This window comes from Ciconia boyciana, chromosome 1 (assembly GCF_034638445.1).
Source record: "Ciconia boyciana chromosome 1, ASM3463844v1, whole genome shotgun sequence".
In the NCBI taxonomy this organism is placed as follows: Eukaryota; Metazoa; Chordata; class Aves; order Ciconiiformes; family Ciconiidae; genus Ciconia; species Ciconia boyciana.
This window is the reverse complement of record NC_132934.1, coordinates 200,558,429-200,574,020: the sequence shown is the minus strand read 5'-3', so window position 1 is coordinate 200,574,020 and position 15,592 is coordinate 200,558,429. Positions and strand designations below refer to the sequence as shown.

Below are 15,592 nucleotides of genomic sequence, written 5' to 3'. Positions count from 1 at the left end.
TACAGAAACTGTTTAAATACAGCTTTTTTTATAGTTTACATTATCAACTCTCTATTTTTAGAGACACTGATACACTTTTTAAAAATTAAATGTGCAGAATTTGGGCTAGTGTACAGAAATCTTTGAAGACAGTAGTAAAGCACCCATTTTAATGTAAAATTTTATGGCATAATTACAACTTCCTAACTGCATGCTACTTTGCAATAGGACCTCATAAAGCTATCAAGGATTAGTAAGTAGTATAGAATGTAGTTAGAGAAAAAAAATGACGTTTAGTATATATAAAATTTCCTATCACAGTTAAGTGTTTTGCATAATAAAAGTCTTCAGTTACAAGCTCTCGGGTTTGTGCTTCACAGAGCTGTTATCTCCCTTTCTGCAGCCCTGACAGTGGCCTACCATGTTAAAATAACTTGTGCTTGCTGTGGTGCCTTTTCAGCTTTAGCCTACCATGTTAGACAGTTTCGTTCTGCTTCTGACCACTTCCTTTGGCAGTGTCCCTCTGAGATAAATTCTAACCTGAAATATCAGCTTTCTTGTGGCTTTGTTTTGAAGATTTATTTGGTGCTGAGTTGGAATATCCCAGCAAAAGGGGACAAATGAAAAGCAAAACATGTCTTAAATACTGTAAACTGTATGATCCATAAAAATGCCCTTTCACAATTGCAAGAGTCATGTTGTTACTGAGGGAAGGTGTTCCTTTCCCACAAATCAGGTTAGTAGAAAAGTGGAAATCAACTTCGGAGGGATTTTGAGGTGCCTGAATTACTCTGAGAGAACGTGATCTCCTTTGACTGCTATGGACAAAAGTTACAATGGGACATCCCCAGCATCCATTTGAGCCATGGCAGTTTTTGTTAGAGAACTTTGATTGGCACAGTGCGGTTGTTCAGGCCGTGTCGCCTTATTTAGTAGTCTGGTATTAAATCTTTGAGCTGCAGATGACTATTCCAAACAAATTTTTTTACTGTAAAAGCTCAAAGATACTTTTCTGCTGATAAAAATGAGTTAAGGTAAAAAAGACAGCATATTCAAATCAGAAAAGTCCCTTAAGAAATACTTAATAGGCTCCCTTGCTGCAGAAGCACCAAGTGAAGGCTCTTGGTTATGCCGAAGGAAAGCACAGGTCCGTGCCTTCCAGACAAATGCACATGGAAGAGCTGGAGACTTGATTCTTGTGGTATTCCACTTGTGGAGGAGTCTGACCCTGTAGATGTAGCTTCCAATTAGTGCTTGTTGGATGCATATCTTCTGGAATGACTTGAAAATTTTAACTTGTTAACCTGGATTTGGATACTTCTGGCAGCATTTTTGTAGTTGAAAAAGTCAGAAGATAGAACTATGCTGAGGAAAGGATTATATGTTTATCTTCCCATTTATACTGTTAAAGTAATGTAATTTAAATTTTAATTTGAGTACAGGTTGTGCTGAATCTTGAGATTTTTTGTTCATGGAAAGCTAATTTCTAACATGGTAAAGAATATCAAGTGAAATCCTGTGCATCGTTTGACTACAGTGGTCCTTGTCAGATTGGCGTTCTTCCATGTTAATTCCACTATTGTGTCTTTGAAGAGGTTTGAGACAGTTCTTTAAGTGAAGACAGCATTGGCTATTGCAGATAAGGGGTGATGACAATTTAAGGTGCTGAGGTTATAGCCTTTCTTCTTGTGCTCATAAAGATGCTTCTTATTAACCTGAAAAAATAATCAACTTTAAAAGATTTAAGAACAAGCAAAAACTCAGTAACTGCTTGGGAGTAGGAGGGAGGAGGAAGGAAGGAGCTAGTATCTAATATCAGAAAATACTAGGATAAACTGAGGATGTATAAAAGTTGAGTTGAATAATAAAATAATAAAAGGTTCTTAAGCAGAAGACAAGGAAGAAAGTGAGATACACAGCCTCTCTGTTACACAGAGAGGATGGGGTCTATTTTAATGGTAATCCAAGCAGGACCCCAAATTGGATGCATTGCATCTGTTTTCCTAAGGATAGTGATGTTTATGTTGAAGACAGAAACAGCAGATGATAGGAACGTGGGCATGGAAGAGGTGGCTATTGCATTCGAATCAATATAGAGGGAGGCAGCAGAAAGATGTGGATGGAACATAGCTCCAGAAATCTTCAAGACCTAGCTTGTGATCCTACAGGCTTCTTGATACTTCAGGCTTGTGATATGACAGGCCTGTTATGCTTCTGTAGATTAAGTTATTAAAGGATAACAGTTGAAGTTATTACAAGATAAGAGAACAGCAAGTCTTGTATGTAGCTTGAAGGAGGAGAAAGGTAGTCTAGTAAGTACAGCCTTTCAGAGGTAAAAAACTAATTGCTTTTAGGATGGAACAATTACTTTCTATAAAAGATGTTATTCTCTGTGGTAAAGAGAGACTGCTGTTGAGAACTTCTGAGGACTCAGGAAGTGTTTCTAGTTCAGCAATCCTTTTTCACAGCTGCTTGATGTGTGAATGTACTGAACTTCCTGTAATTCAGGTAGGTGCTGCTGGTAGAATAGGATCAGGTTCTTAGTAGCTTGCTTGTACTGAGTCTGCAGACAGTCAAGTGAAGCATGTTTCCTACCGTGGGTAGCTCTGCAGGGCTGGACCTGGCAGTTCTTGGGTCTGTCAAGAGAAAGGAAGCTCTCTCGACATGGAACATGCCTGAAGTAAAGGTTTGGAGGAACTGCTTGTGTGTTGTCCTGTTAGTAAGCCTCTGTTGCGTGTGTTCAGATCCTTATCCTCTCTCTATAGTTTATGTGGGAAACCAAAGTTCAGGGCTGTTGGAAGGGATAGGTTTTGTGTTGCGTTTTGCTTGGAAGCCAGAATTCTAATAGCATGAGTAAGGATACATTAGGTTGATTTAGCAGGTATTCAGCTACTTCTCTTTTGCCTGGTTCAGATTTTGAGTTGGAGATACTTTGTCTGAAAATGCTTCTTAATGGTCTCTCTGAGACAGTTGACTTGCGGGGTGGTCTTCTGTTAGAACTTTGCTAAAGAACGTAATTGATTACCTGTGTAGCTTGAACCAAATGACCTGCACTTAGATTTTTCTTTGAAATTAAGAGCTCTTTTCTCTTAGAGTCACTTTAAAGCACTAGAGATTTCCATCTGGTCACGCTGTAACTTGTTTGTCTGGTGTTACAGCAGGAATCCTGAAGAACTTAGGATTTTACTCATATCTTCTTGTTCAAAATGTTGGGGCTACCAGCTGTTGGTCTTAGGCAGCGCTTACACTCATGAACCGCAGGTCCCCAGGGGAGTTAGGCTGGCCAAACCCTCAGGATTTTAGTGTTGATATTGGAAAGATCAGACAGCCAGTGCTTTTTGTATTTCTCATCCACAAAGTACTGTCAGTCAAATCCCACTTCTTAGTCACATCTAGAAAGTGAGCATGGATGCTACTGCTCTGTTGATTCAGGATTTACATTGTGCACCATGAAGACCAAGTTGTTTGAGCTCAGAATCTGTTTTGCCAAAGGCGAATGCCTTTTTCCATGCTTCAAAGAAAGTCATACTATTCTGATCAAAACCATAGCATTATAATAAAAAGTTATATCCTGGGTATGCACAGAGTACCAAGGACCTAATTAAAATACATCCTATAAAAAGAAAGGCATTTTGTTTTCCTTTTTTCTGAAGTGACAAGATCTTGAAGCAACCAAATGTTCCCTGGTCAGGTGGATTAAGTTACCTATTGCAAAGACATTAAAAAGTATCAGACAAATCTGAAGAATTTTGCTCATCATGTTGCAGAAAGAAAAGCCTGTACTTGCATTATAGAAGTCTTCAGGGTTGTCACAATCTTCTGTCAACATCTGAAGTCTTATAAAGATGGATTTTCTATCTTCTGTAGAGGCCTCCTTCAGCAAGAAACCCTGCAGTCAGTGATCTATAAAAAAAGCCCATGTTTTTCAGGCATTTAGTCTTAAGGGCTGGAATTTTGGACTTTTTGTTTCCCCTTACTTAATGTTCCCTGCTCATTATTTTCCATGAGTCAGAGATGTGGGAGATGTTTGACTGTAGAATGGAAAAATTCTTACCTGATAACTTTTTTTTCATGTAACAGCAGTATCTTCTTCAAGTTTATTCCCTATAGTTTAGCAGCCAAGAAGAATGTCAACTTTGTCCATTCCTTTTTGTAGACTGTTTAGCCAGGTGCACATAGCGTACCTGATTACTAGTAGAGTACTTCTACTAATCTATAGTCTTGAAAGGTTGATGCAGCATTGAATGGCTCTTCTAAGGCACAGCTGAAGAGGAGGATACATAGTGGTGCTGAGCTATCTCTAGAATTGTAAAGTGAAAGAATCTGATGCCCCATACAATAATGAGAGATAGACCCAGCAGGAAAAAATAATGGCAAGAAATTTTCAGTGCTTTAATGGGTACTTTTAACTAATAGCTTGCACACACTGGTATCCTCAGGATTATTATTTCCTTCAGAGCAGTGTATTTAACATCTGAATTAGTTGCACTGTAAGGGTAATAGCTTGATTTGGCACTTTCCATCTGCACTGCCTGTTTTGTGTCTTAGTAATTTTCTTTATTCTGTTGTTAAAGGATCAGATATATGACCAAGAAAAGCAGTTTAAAACACAGCTATTACCTACAGTGTCTTATTTGTACAATATTCTATAATTGTCTTGTTTTGACATTGCTAGCAAATTTAATTTGTTAGCAAAGCTTGTAGCATTGCAAGTTAAAATGCCTCAATAGCCTTTTGCTTTTGGAAGATGCTGTCTGCTGCAGCTTCCACTTGCATTCTTGTGCTTTTAGTGATTTTAAAAGAGTATCTCAGTTTCACACATACGAAATTCTACCCTAATAGACAACAGCACAAGTCACTTAATTATAATCTATTCAGTACCTTCAATTATAGTATTTTTATATTCTGTATGCCAGAGGAAGTGCAGCATGTATGTTACATATTGAGTTTCATAGCTTACCAGAAGTACAGAAGTCTGCATGTGTTAGACTATGTGCCCTAGCAGATTGGGCACTTGGAAGACTTGAGTTCTGGTCTTGGTGGTACTGTGATATTTGGGAGATCATAAAAACAGGTGCAGTACCTTAGATTAAAGGTCTGTGTAGATGTTATCTCATCCCTCCAGTGTTTAATATAGACAGTTACTTCATCTTCTCATACTGTTCTCTTCTGTAAAATTAGCACAATTACAGAGATATATGGTGTATGATTTAGGCATCAGCTGAATAGACACTAGATTTGAGGTAGTTTAAATACATTATATTCTCAAAATAGCCTATGTAATAGCTACAGTATTCATCTTTTAATGCATTTAATATGTTAGAATGTCTTTTTCTAGTTTGCTTGAGGGAGGATCAGATTATTGAAGAATATAGTTCTCATTATGGCAACCTTGAAATTATGACTGCATAGCAAATGCAAAAAAAAAAAAAACCAAAAACCCACCTGATGTGAAGAGAAAAAATAAAAGATTCACTGCATACAAATCCTACACAAATTTCATATGTAAACTCTTATCATTGCATAATTATTCTCGGTAGTCATCATTGCTTACTTTATAGTTAAGTTTTTTTAAAAAACTCCTCAGTTCTTAGGTCATCTTGTACCTATTAGTGTTCTTAAAAAGTAATGAGTTAAGTGGTTTGTTGTATTAATATGAATGAAAGTAGTGGTAGAAATAAGTTGATCCTTGAAGATGAATTGTTTTAGTGGATAGTGTTGTCTAGCTTAAAATTTCTGCTTGTCATTGTCTGGACATCTAGCATCCTGAGGATGTGTAACCGAGCAATGTAATTACAAGTCAATGCTTTTGCATGGGTCTATATGAAAAGAAAATTATGTATTTTTTCTGACTGTTTATTCAGGGATTTGATAAGCACAGATTCAAGCGTAGTGTTTTGAAAAAGATGCAGGCATCACATGAAATCATAGAGTTGTGCAGGAAAGGTATTCAGGTAAAAATGTCTTGAAATATAGTCTATTATGCAACCTGAATTTGTCTGAAGCCCCTATTGTTAGCTGTTGTTGTATTCATTTAATTTTCAATATTTAACTCTTAACTGTGATATCTCTCTGTAAAAATTACTTTGTTCCTAATGTTTAAAATCTGTTTCCAGGCTGCAAGCTGCTATATAAACAAGACTTTGCAAGACGGTTAGGACTGAGATGTGTTACTTGTAATTACTGCTCACAGCTGTGCAAAAAGGGAGCAACTAAGGAACTTGATGGTGTAGTGAGAGATTTCTGCAGTGAAGAGTGCTGTAAAAAATTTCAGGACTGGTACTACAAGGCAAGTAACTCAGAATTTTTGACGAGAGCTCCACAGTTAAAAAAACCAAAAATGCACATGTGAGGATATCTCAAGGACTGTGCAGTAAACATGGCTTACTTCAGCAAAGCATTTGCTACACAATAAGCAAATGTATTAATTTCATCATTTGAGTTTTCTTAGACCTTAGAGCAGCATTTCTACCATCTGATTTTATTAATTCATTTGGCAAGGAAGTCTTGAGTTACAGAAAACCAAGAAACTACTATGTATATTTGTTATTTTACAATTCCAATTTTTTCTCCTCAATTGATACCATATTTTTCTTGTCAAAACTTCTTAAATGTGTACTCAGAATGTTGAAAACACTGTTAATAGCAGCTGGATGATACCTTGAGTTGACTGATGATAAACTAGGTTAGCAGAGTTTTTCTTGTTCCTGTTTTTGCCTCCTTTTTTGCCTTTTCCCTTCTCCCACAGTTTGAACTGCAGAGTCTTTGATTGTTCAGTATTTCCCAGTGGAAAGGATGCCAAAGGGAAAAGCAAGACCAAATGGATTTCTAATAAAAGTTTAAATCAAACAGATGGCATCTGTTTCTAAATCTCTGGAAGCTTAACTACCTTGTGAAGCACAACCAGCAAAGAGTTCACGTTAAGAGGTTTTTTGTTTTCATTTTTTGAAAGAAATAAAGGTGAAATTGGACTGGGTTTAACCTGCGATTAGTACCATGGATAAAATATTTGATCTCTGGTGTGAACATCCTGGAAAGCTACAATGATAATATCAAAACAAGAACTACACTTGTGGATGCAATTGCAAAAAAGACAGTACAAAATTCATCACCTTACCAAAACTCGGTACACAGCCTGGAAGGCAATAAAAAGCCTGAAATGCTAGAGGGCTAGATACAAGTCCTGTAATTCAAGATGATCTACCTACCATAAAAGAACTGAATCTGAAGACATATCTGATATTTTGGAATGGCTGGTTCCAGAAATGTTACAGCCAAACATTGTAAAGTCTTAATTTTGAATAATGTATGTAGGGTCCTGTCAGACATTCCTGAAAGAAAACTAGTGAAGACCAGAATGTGTTTCTTCTGTCTCATGGGGAAAAATAGGGTGATGAAGCTTGGCTGCAAAGTTCTTAAACTTACTAAAATGTTAACTTCATACAATAATATTTAGCCTATATGCCTTAAAACTTGGGGTGTGGGGTGAAATTTATCCCTGCGTAAAAAGTGCCTTGTGATAGAGAACTTAAAGCTTTGGTGTGCTTTAGAAATATCTCGGTAATTCAGCAAAGAATATAGTCTGGGGGTGTGCATACCAAACTAGTTTCATGTACATAAACTTCTATGGAAGCTTTGTACTCTGAGGTTTGAGAACCACTTGAAAACTCTGACTTCAGGTTATCCTGATCCGTGGGATAAGGCAATAACTTAATTGGCCCATTAAGTCTGCTCAAGAAATGCTGTTGGTACTGTGGTACAGGAAAGTTAGACATGATGCCATGAAAAGGCAATTTAATCTAAACAGACTTGCGGGTAACTAGTGACTTTTGATACTTTTGATGATACTGAAGTCTTAGATATTTTTACTTTTTGAATCTTATGCTTGCTAGTGGAACTAGTGTTACATGATGTTGAATTGCTGATTGTCATTTTTTTCAAATACTTCTTAAAGCCTTTGCCTAATTCAGTTCTGATTATAAAAGTTTGGGATTTATTACATAGGGAAGACATGTAATAGGTTTTGGGAAATTGTGTGTTTTGCTAAAATTGTCTTTTTTTTTTTTTTTTTATATCCTTGCTGGTAACTTCTCCCTCTATAAAAGTCACTCCAGATATCTTATATTTGGTAGTGCATTGTTAGCCGATGTTCTTACCTAGCCATAAATAGATAATGACCAAAATATAGGAAGACAGAATAGATACGGACCCCTCCCTGAATTTGTACTTCATTTACTGTTTCGTCTGTTAGCTTCTTAAAAGAATAGTTACATATGTATGAGCTTTGTCTCATTTATGCAATGTCCAGTGTTATTTTGGAGTTTCAATGAATGTATACATTAAGAGAAATAAGTAGTAATAACCTAGTAATGTTTTAACACCAGCATTGTGTTCATTAAACAAGTGTTTGTCTCCATCTTCTTTGTCTACTTTTTTTTATGGACATACCTTTCTCATGTAGTATTATCTGGAAACCATCTTAACTTTTAAAAATAATTGTTTTATGGGAGAGCTTCCCTGAATGCCAAAATTCCCTTCTCAGAAAGCCAGAAGAAGGTAGCAGTGTTAGAAGCACAACAGACTGTTACCTAGAAGTATTAGAAGCACATCAGACTTATCTAGAAGTGTTCTTCAAACCTAATATGAGGGATTGAAACATAAAAGAATAGTTCAGTCCTAATCATCTGTTGGGTGACAGCTACAGTTACCAGTTGGCGCCAAGTTCTGAGGAAATTTCTACTGTATGGTATCCATGCACCTCTAAGAGAGGTCAAATTTTTTGGTGTCTTGAGGTTAGCTCCCTAAGCTATTAGAGCTCCTCCTGTAAACTTCAATTGCATGCCATGGTTTGGATGTTAATCTGAAAAATGCCTGGGAAATTTCGATATAAATATTTTAGTAGCCTGATGTTTGATGACAGTTTCAATCATTTGATGTTACTTGAGCATTGAAAGTACCTTGAAAAGAGTATACCGTTCTGAGAACAGCACAGAAATCTGTTTCTTTAAATATACATTGTGAAACATTGCTGAAAATACTACAGCTGAAGTGCGCTTACAGGTCATTCAGGGCTACAGTGGAATATTGATTGGACTGAGCATGTACGGTGATGACTTTATTCAGTGGAGGTCAGGTGTCTTCAGCAAAGACATAGGAGGTGGGGAACTACAGTCTGAGGCATAGAGAAATTATTGTGGCTGGTGAGCTCAGCTAGCAATGATTGTCAACAGTGGTAAAATTTGAAACAATGGAGCCAGCATTAATCTAAATGGTAAAGGCAGCAAAGCAACCTTGTGGAATTTCTCTTGTCCAAATTTAGCCATTGTACAGTTAGGCATCTCAATTTCAAGTAGGTACTGTTTCAGAACAGTTGATCTCCTTTCTCTTATAATCACTCACTCTCTGGAAACATCTCTTGCTTCCTATTTATTGCAGATTGAACTCAGAATAGATAGCTAAGATTAGGTCAAATTAATACCAGTCCAAACCATTGGAGAACATTTAGGAACAGGTCATTGGAGGATTAAAAATGTAAATAAAAGCCCCCCGTGTGAAAAGTTTGTTTTTAAACCAAGTTTGGTGCAAACATTAGTGATTTATACTAATCACCATGCCCATTCAAACATGTTGAAGTTGGATGTGGGAAAAGAACTGGACCAAAAAGCAGTCATGAGTGGCAAAGGAGTTATGTGCAATTGGAGCACAGAGTGTAGATGGACTTTTTGGAAACACAGAGATAGAGCAGACTTGAAGGCAGGTATTTTGGAGATTCAATTAACACATAGTGCCAGTATCCCAAATGGAAACAAATGGGAAGTGAAGGAAGGAAAAAGCAGAAAATCGTGAATTCACACTTCTGCTTTCAGTTAATTTCATGGTCAGGGAAGTGGGGAGAGCAAGCAGGTGGTAGGAAACTTCAGTGCATGGAAGGGTGTATAGTACTGACTGCAAGCATGATTATGGAAATGGTAGAATTACGGTGTAGCAAATGTATGGATGAGAAGTGAAGCATCCTTATAAAGGAATCTTGGGCTTGATAAGGAATAGTAATTTCCATGTGGAAGCAAACCAATTTTTTTTTCACCTAAATACCTTAGTAGCAGCTCAGGAGAGACAATAATACACTTATCCAAAGGCCTAAACGGAAGAGCAGAACCAGAAGAGGGAGAAAACAGTTGCACAAAGGCTGTAGTTGCTGCATTTGACAAGATTTGTCATCTCTTTCTTTGAAGGAGAGAGAAAATTGAGCAGAAAGTGGTGCTTTGATAGTCAAGCAGTGTGCAGCAGGTCAGAATAGGTGGGCTTTTCTGTACATGGGTCAGCTGTCACTCTTCATGTGTGTTAGGTGGGCTTGAGATTTAAAATTAGAGTGAATTATACATATTTTTTTTTCTACTCGTATTTCAGCCTTTTTGGTGGCTATGGAAGATGCATTTGCATGAAAGGTGTGAATTCACAGTTTCCCTGAACTGATAAATCTGGGCTATTTTGGCAACACTCCACACTTCATCTTCTTCCCCACTCCCTTCCAAGAATACAACTTACTTGCTCTTTTGTCCCACTGAGAACATCTCTGCTGCAAAATGAACTGTGGATCAGCATCAGCAGAAAGACAAAGTGACAAATGTAACAAAAATTGAGGGAGGATGGGGGTAATGCAGTGCTGTAAAGTCCCTGACTTCGTGTACCCTGCAGGTGCACAAGGGGAAAAGTAGTACCTGCCCTTCCAGGGGCACCTGGAGCTCAGTGTGAGGTGATCCTGAAGCCACAGCTTTGATTGCTCCTCATTTAAAGCTGGTTATACTGTTAGAATCGAGTCTCTCTATATATCATCTTAAATATTTGAAAATTACAACTGAGAGCTGAATTTCCTACGTTGCCAGAGGATGGTGCTGGACTGTTCAAGTACAGAGAAGGAACTCAACATTTAATTACTTTTAACATTTGAACTCATTGGCCTGTTCATAGTTTTTTGGAGTTGCAAGAACTACAGTTGGACTTTTTTTTTTTAGCCATCAGAGCCTTATGCATAACTGCAATGTTGTGTATGGTTTTACGTATTAATGTTTTATGTTGCATATTATCATAACTTCCCTTTTCTTTTCCTTGCTATGTTATTAGGTTGACTTATTTTGGATTCCTGAGCATCCATAAAGCTTTTATTTTTTTAAGGACTGCTTTAGGATGGAGGTTGCAAGCAGTATCAAGGGGAGCAGTAGTGCAAACAATTCTTTGCTTACTTGAAGATCTTAAACTAGGGTTACCACTGTTCAGATAATAATTTATAGCATGGCTGATTAAATTCAGTGGAATCTATTTTGAAGAAAAACAATGTCTATCTTAGTGATGCCTCATGAAATTATCACGTAGGCTGGTGAAAGATATATTACTTAAATGTTTAGGGATACAGAAGAACAAAGTTTTGAGTTTCAAGTTACGTGCTAACTGGATTTTGTGGAAACCTCTTTAGTTTGAGAGCTATTGTTGTTTATAAATCATAGAGAAACTTTGATGAACTAAATAATTGGAACCTAAAATTGTTGTCAAACTACCAAAGTAATGAAACTATAAAAGTTATTTACACTAAAGGGCTCTGGTTTGATACCTAGAGAAGTGATTCTTTTTGTGACTTAAAACAAAAAAATGGCCAAACTTTGGGGGGAAGAAAACAACTCTACTTGTCCTTGGTTAAAGAGAGTCATTAAGGAGTCTCAGTCACTTTCTGCTCTTGTTTTGCAGAATGCTTCAATTGAATTAATTAAAATTGATGCATAAAATTCATTTTTTGCTGACTGTCTAGAAGTGAGCAATTTTTAGACTTAGTGAAACAAAGCAGATTCATTCTGGGTGTTAACCCCCAGCAAACAATTGAAAATAAATTGACAGATGTGCCTGTATACACAGATTAGAAGGCAGCATAACTATCATACAGCCTACGTGAGCGAGACTTAACTGTGTAGCGGCAACAGAATGATTCTTCAGTACTCTTAGAAAACGTAACCTTTTAAAATGTAAAAATAATTTTTTTCCAAGGCTTGTTTAAAAATGTCAAAATCTTCCTTTGCATTAAGGCTGCACGATGTGACTGTTGTAAGTCTCAAGGAACTCTCAAAGAGAAAGTGCAGTGGCGTGGCGAAATGAAACACTTTTGTGATCAGCACTGTTTGCTCCGTTTCTACTGTCAACAAAACGAACCAAATCTGGCAACCCAAAAAGGACCTGAGAACTTACACTATGGTATGTGCTGCTTTATGGCTGCTAAATGGCAAACAAGATGCTTCCTTTAAATGAAAAATTTAAAGCTGCATTAATTATTTATTTGTTGTAATAAACTGTGTTAGAGAGTACCCATTTTTATTTTATCATCAGAGGCATCATTGAGCTGCTTGCTATTTTTTATCTTGGCTCTTTATTTTATTGCCTTTTCGAGAGCTGAAACATTGTCAGGTAATCAAACAGCTTTGTAATCACTTTTTTAAAAACAAATCTTTTTAGATTAAGCATAATTTTAGTGTTGTATCGTCATGGGGACAGAAAATGTTTTCCTCTTTCGTTGTGTTCCAGTTTGTCATTACTTGCTCTGTGGAAGTGCTTCTTTTCAAAATGTGTTTTGGTCACAGAGAGCAGATAAATGTTCTAGGAATGAAAAAAGAAATTAAATGGATTTAAAAGGAAATAAATGAAATGGAAACTAAATGAGAATGGAATGAAAGTATCTAGATAAGAGGAATACATTGCCTTTTTTCTTTTTTTCCCTGTTGGCAATAGGTACTGTGTAAATCTGCTGATGGGGGCTGAATGCATGTTTACGTGGTTTAAATGGCAAGTCAGGCAAAGTTCAAATAAATCAGCTTTTTAATTGATGTAATTATAGCAACACAACTTCTTTGTATAGCCATTTTCGTATTTGAACATTTGGGTATTTACTTTTCTGAAAGAGGCTATATTCACATCTGGATGGAGCATTGATTTAGCGTTTGCCTTTGTGTAAGGTTCAGTGACGGAGTAGTGAGGTGCCTATGAATGAGAAGTCTTGTGTGCAGTTCTCACCTGTGATACAGTACTAATCAGTGCTGTTAATTTAATGTTATCCTGATGATAGATGTCTGAGTTGCTTACTGAAATTTGCTTTGATTCTGAAAAAGGCAAAAAAGTTTCTAAAAATGTTTTCTTACACTTTTAGATCAGGGCTGTCAAACCCCCCGAACAAAAATAACAGTAAGTACATATATTTAACATATATATAACATAATTAGATGTATTTAAAATGTGAGACCCTGGTGGCTTAAAGGGATGCTATTAAAAAACAAAAAATTAGTATCTTTGAATGATAGTAAGCTAAACTCATGGAGTTTTTTCATCTTTTTCATATCAGCAGTCGAAATTAAATTTTTAAATATTCATATTTTGTCTTTTCAGTGTCTTCTGGAAACCACATCATCAGCCATGTATTTTACATCTATAGTGGACAAAAGCGTTGCTTAAAAGTTAATCCACAAACTATGAGTATCTTGTTCACATGTTTAGACTGATCAGGTGTATTGATTGAGTGTAGAAAGGGAAGAGAATTTCACTGGTTGATTAGAGTATTAAGGTTGTATTTCAGCTTTGAAAGGCTGAAAATAATGCTTCGAATCTTGAATTATAGTTCCCAAGAGTAGAATAATTGGTGCTCAAGGTCTGATTGACTTTGCTGCAGGTGACAGAGTAGGGAAGCGTAGCCTTTTGCAGGATCACTGTCTGGGAGGGTGGGGATCATCAGTGGAACAGCAGCCTTCATTTTACGTTTCAGTTTTTGTCAGCTTGTCAAAAGTATTATTAATAATATTTTTTCAGTTAGCTTAGTGTGTTTTGTTTGAAACCTAATTTTGTTTTGATTTGTTTGTCATATAGAAGATCTCAGAACTGCCTATTTTTCCATTAAAAAATTGACTCACCTTTTTGATACAAATAGGCTTCTGTAAGGTAAATCTTAGATTTAAGTGAAAGTATTTTGATGGCATTATAAAATATATTAATGAAAAACACAGAAAATAAGGTTGCTTAGGTAACTAGAGACATCAGGCAAGCTAAACTGTCATGTTAAAAACATCTAGTATTTTATGTTTAATGATGTTAATTCAGTCCATAATTTTTTAAAGATCATGTAAAAGCTATGTGTGATACAATATTTTTTTTTTTATATTTTAGAAAGTGTACGCCTGTTAAAGTTCCCTGCTGTTCTTATGACTTTACTTTCTTTCTATATTTGAAAGGATATATGGGGCTAGTCTTACTACATACGACCAAATAAAAGTGACAGTCTGTTTCTTAAATCAGGTTCTAAAACAGGTGCTAGGGGACGAAAACCATGTCTGGAACAAGAGGGTTTTTTACCTGTTGACTGTAAGGATGCAGTTTGAGGATGCATGTGACGTTCCCAAGTATTTGTTGTCACTATTGTAGAGCCAGCAGGGGGAGCTCGAAGTTAATACTTTCGGTATTAAAAAATTGTTTAGAGATATTTTGTTTAAAAAAATAAACAATCTTTGGATTATAGCATATTAAAGAAGGTTAGACCTTGAGCCAGCAGTTTGTTATGCTACTTACAGTGAATTCTTTTTACAGCTAACATTATTTTTTTAAGTTATAAAATAGCTGAAATTGCACTTTCATTTAAACAAGAATGTAAAAAGAATATTTTAAGAGTATCTTAAATTAAAAAAGAAAAAGAAAAGGAAAGGAAAATGAGCCAGAAGTTGTTAATCAAAGTGCTAGCCCTGACTGAGCAAAACACAACTATGTTACATTCCTGGCAGTGGCAGCTCATTACTAGAAATGTAGAATAGCTTGCAATTAAAGAATAATAGTTGGTGCTGTTGTGAGCTTCCTCTTCAGTATCTCATATATAAAAAGTATCAACTGATATATTAAATCAAGAACTTTGCGTTGAAATCAGTGTTGTGTAACAGCACATTCTCTTTTATTTGCTTGTCTGTAGGGCTCAGCACCACCACCTTCTCCAACACCTAACAGAGAAATGAAGAACAAGGCGGTTCTTTGCAAGCCTTTGACAATGACAAAAGCCACATACTGTAAACCTCATATGCAGACAAAATCTTGTCAGACAGGTAACTCTTGAACTGTACTGGAACTACTCATTTCTTCATTGCAGATTTTTTTAACTGTTACTGTCTTGGACATACTGCAAATATTCTGATTTTTTTTCCCTAAACTGCAGGTGTAAAATATATTTAAGTACCTGGCAGTGTTTGCCTTTTTCTTTTTTCTTTTAATAGAAGATGATTGGAAAAAAGAGTATGTCCCAGTGCCTATTCCTGTACCTGTCTATGTTCCGGTGCCTATGAACATGTATAGTCAAAATGTTCCTGTTCCTACAACAGTTCCTGTTCCTGTAAGTGAGACTTCAGCTTCATTTTTAAATTGGCATCCATTCACATGCATGTTTGGGACCACTTTGTATTGTTGACTGTTCTCATTCTGGTCCATCTAAAGGATTGCAGGATGCTGCGGCACTATTTATTGAAAAAGCATTAGAAATCTGACAGTGGTACTTAATTTTCTGATTGTTCTTTAGGATCTGTCTCCCTGTTTTCAGAGTGAAAAATCTTGT

The 15,592-nt window shown here is 36.3% G+C and overlaps 1 protein-coding gene across 27 annotated transcripts in view; it reads left to right on the top strand.

The window, feature by feature from the left end:
- The window catches only part of ZMYM2 (zinc finger MYM-type containing 2), a 95,501-nt gene that overhangs the window by 62,706 nt on the left and 17,203 nt on the right, over positions 1 to 15,592 (top strand). For all 27 annotated transcript variants that reach the window (XM_072850535.1, XM_072850534.1, XM_072850528.1 and 24 more), the window contains 5 exons: positions 6,096 to 6,268; positions 12,051 to 12,216; positions 13,163 to 13,197; positions 14,960 to 15,089; positions 15,258 to 15,373. In XM_072850535.1, the coding sequence (XP_072706636.1) occupies positions 6,096 to 6,268; positions 12,051 to 12,216; positions 13,163 to 13,197; positions 14,960 to 15,089; positions 15,258 to 15,373 (620 nt within the window). The remainder of the gene's footprint in view (positions 1 to 6,095; positions 6,269 to 12,050; positions 12,217 to 13,162; positions 13,198 to 14,959; positions 15,090 to 15,257; positions 15,374 to 15,592) is intronic.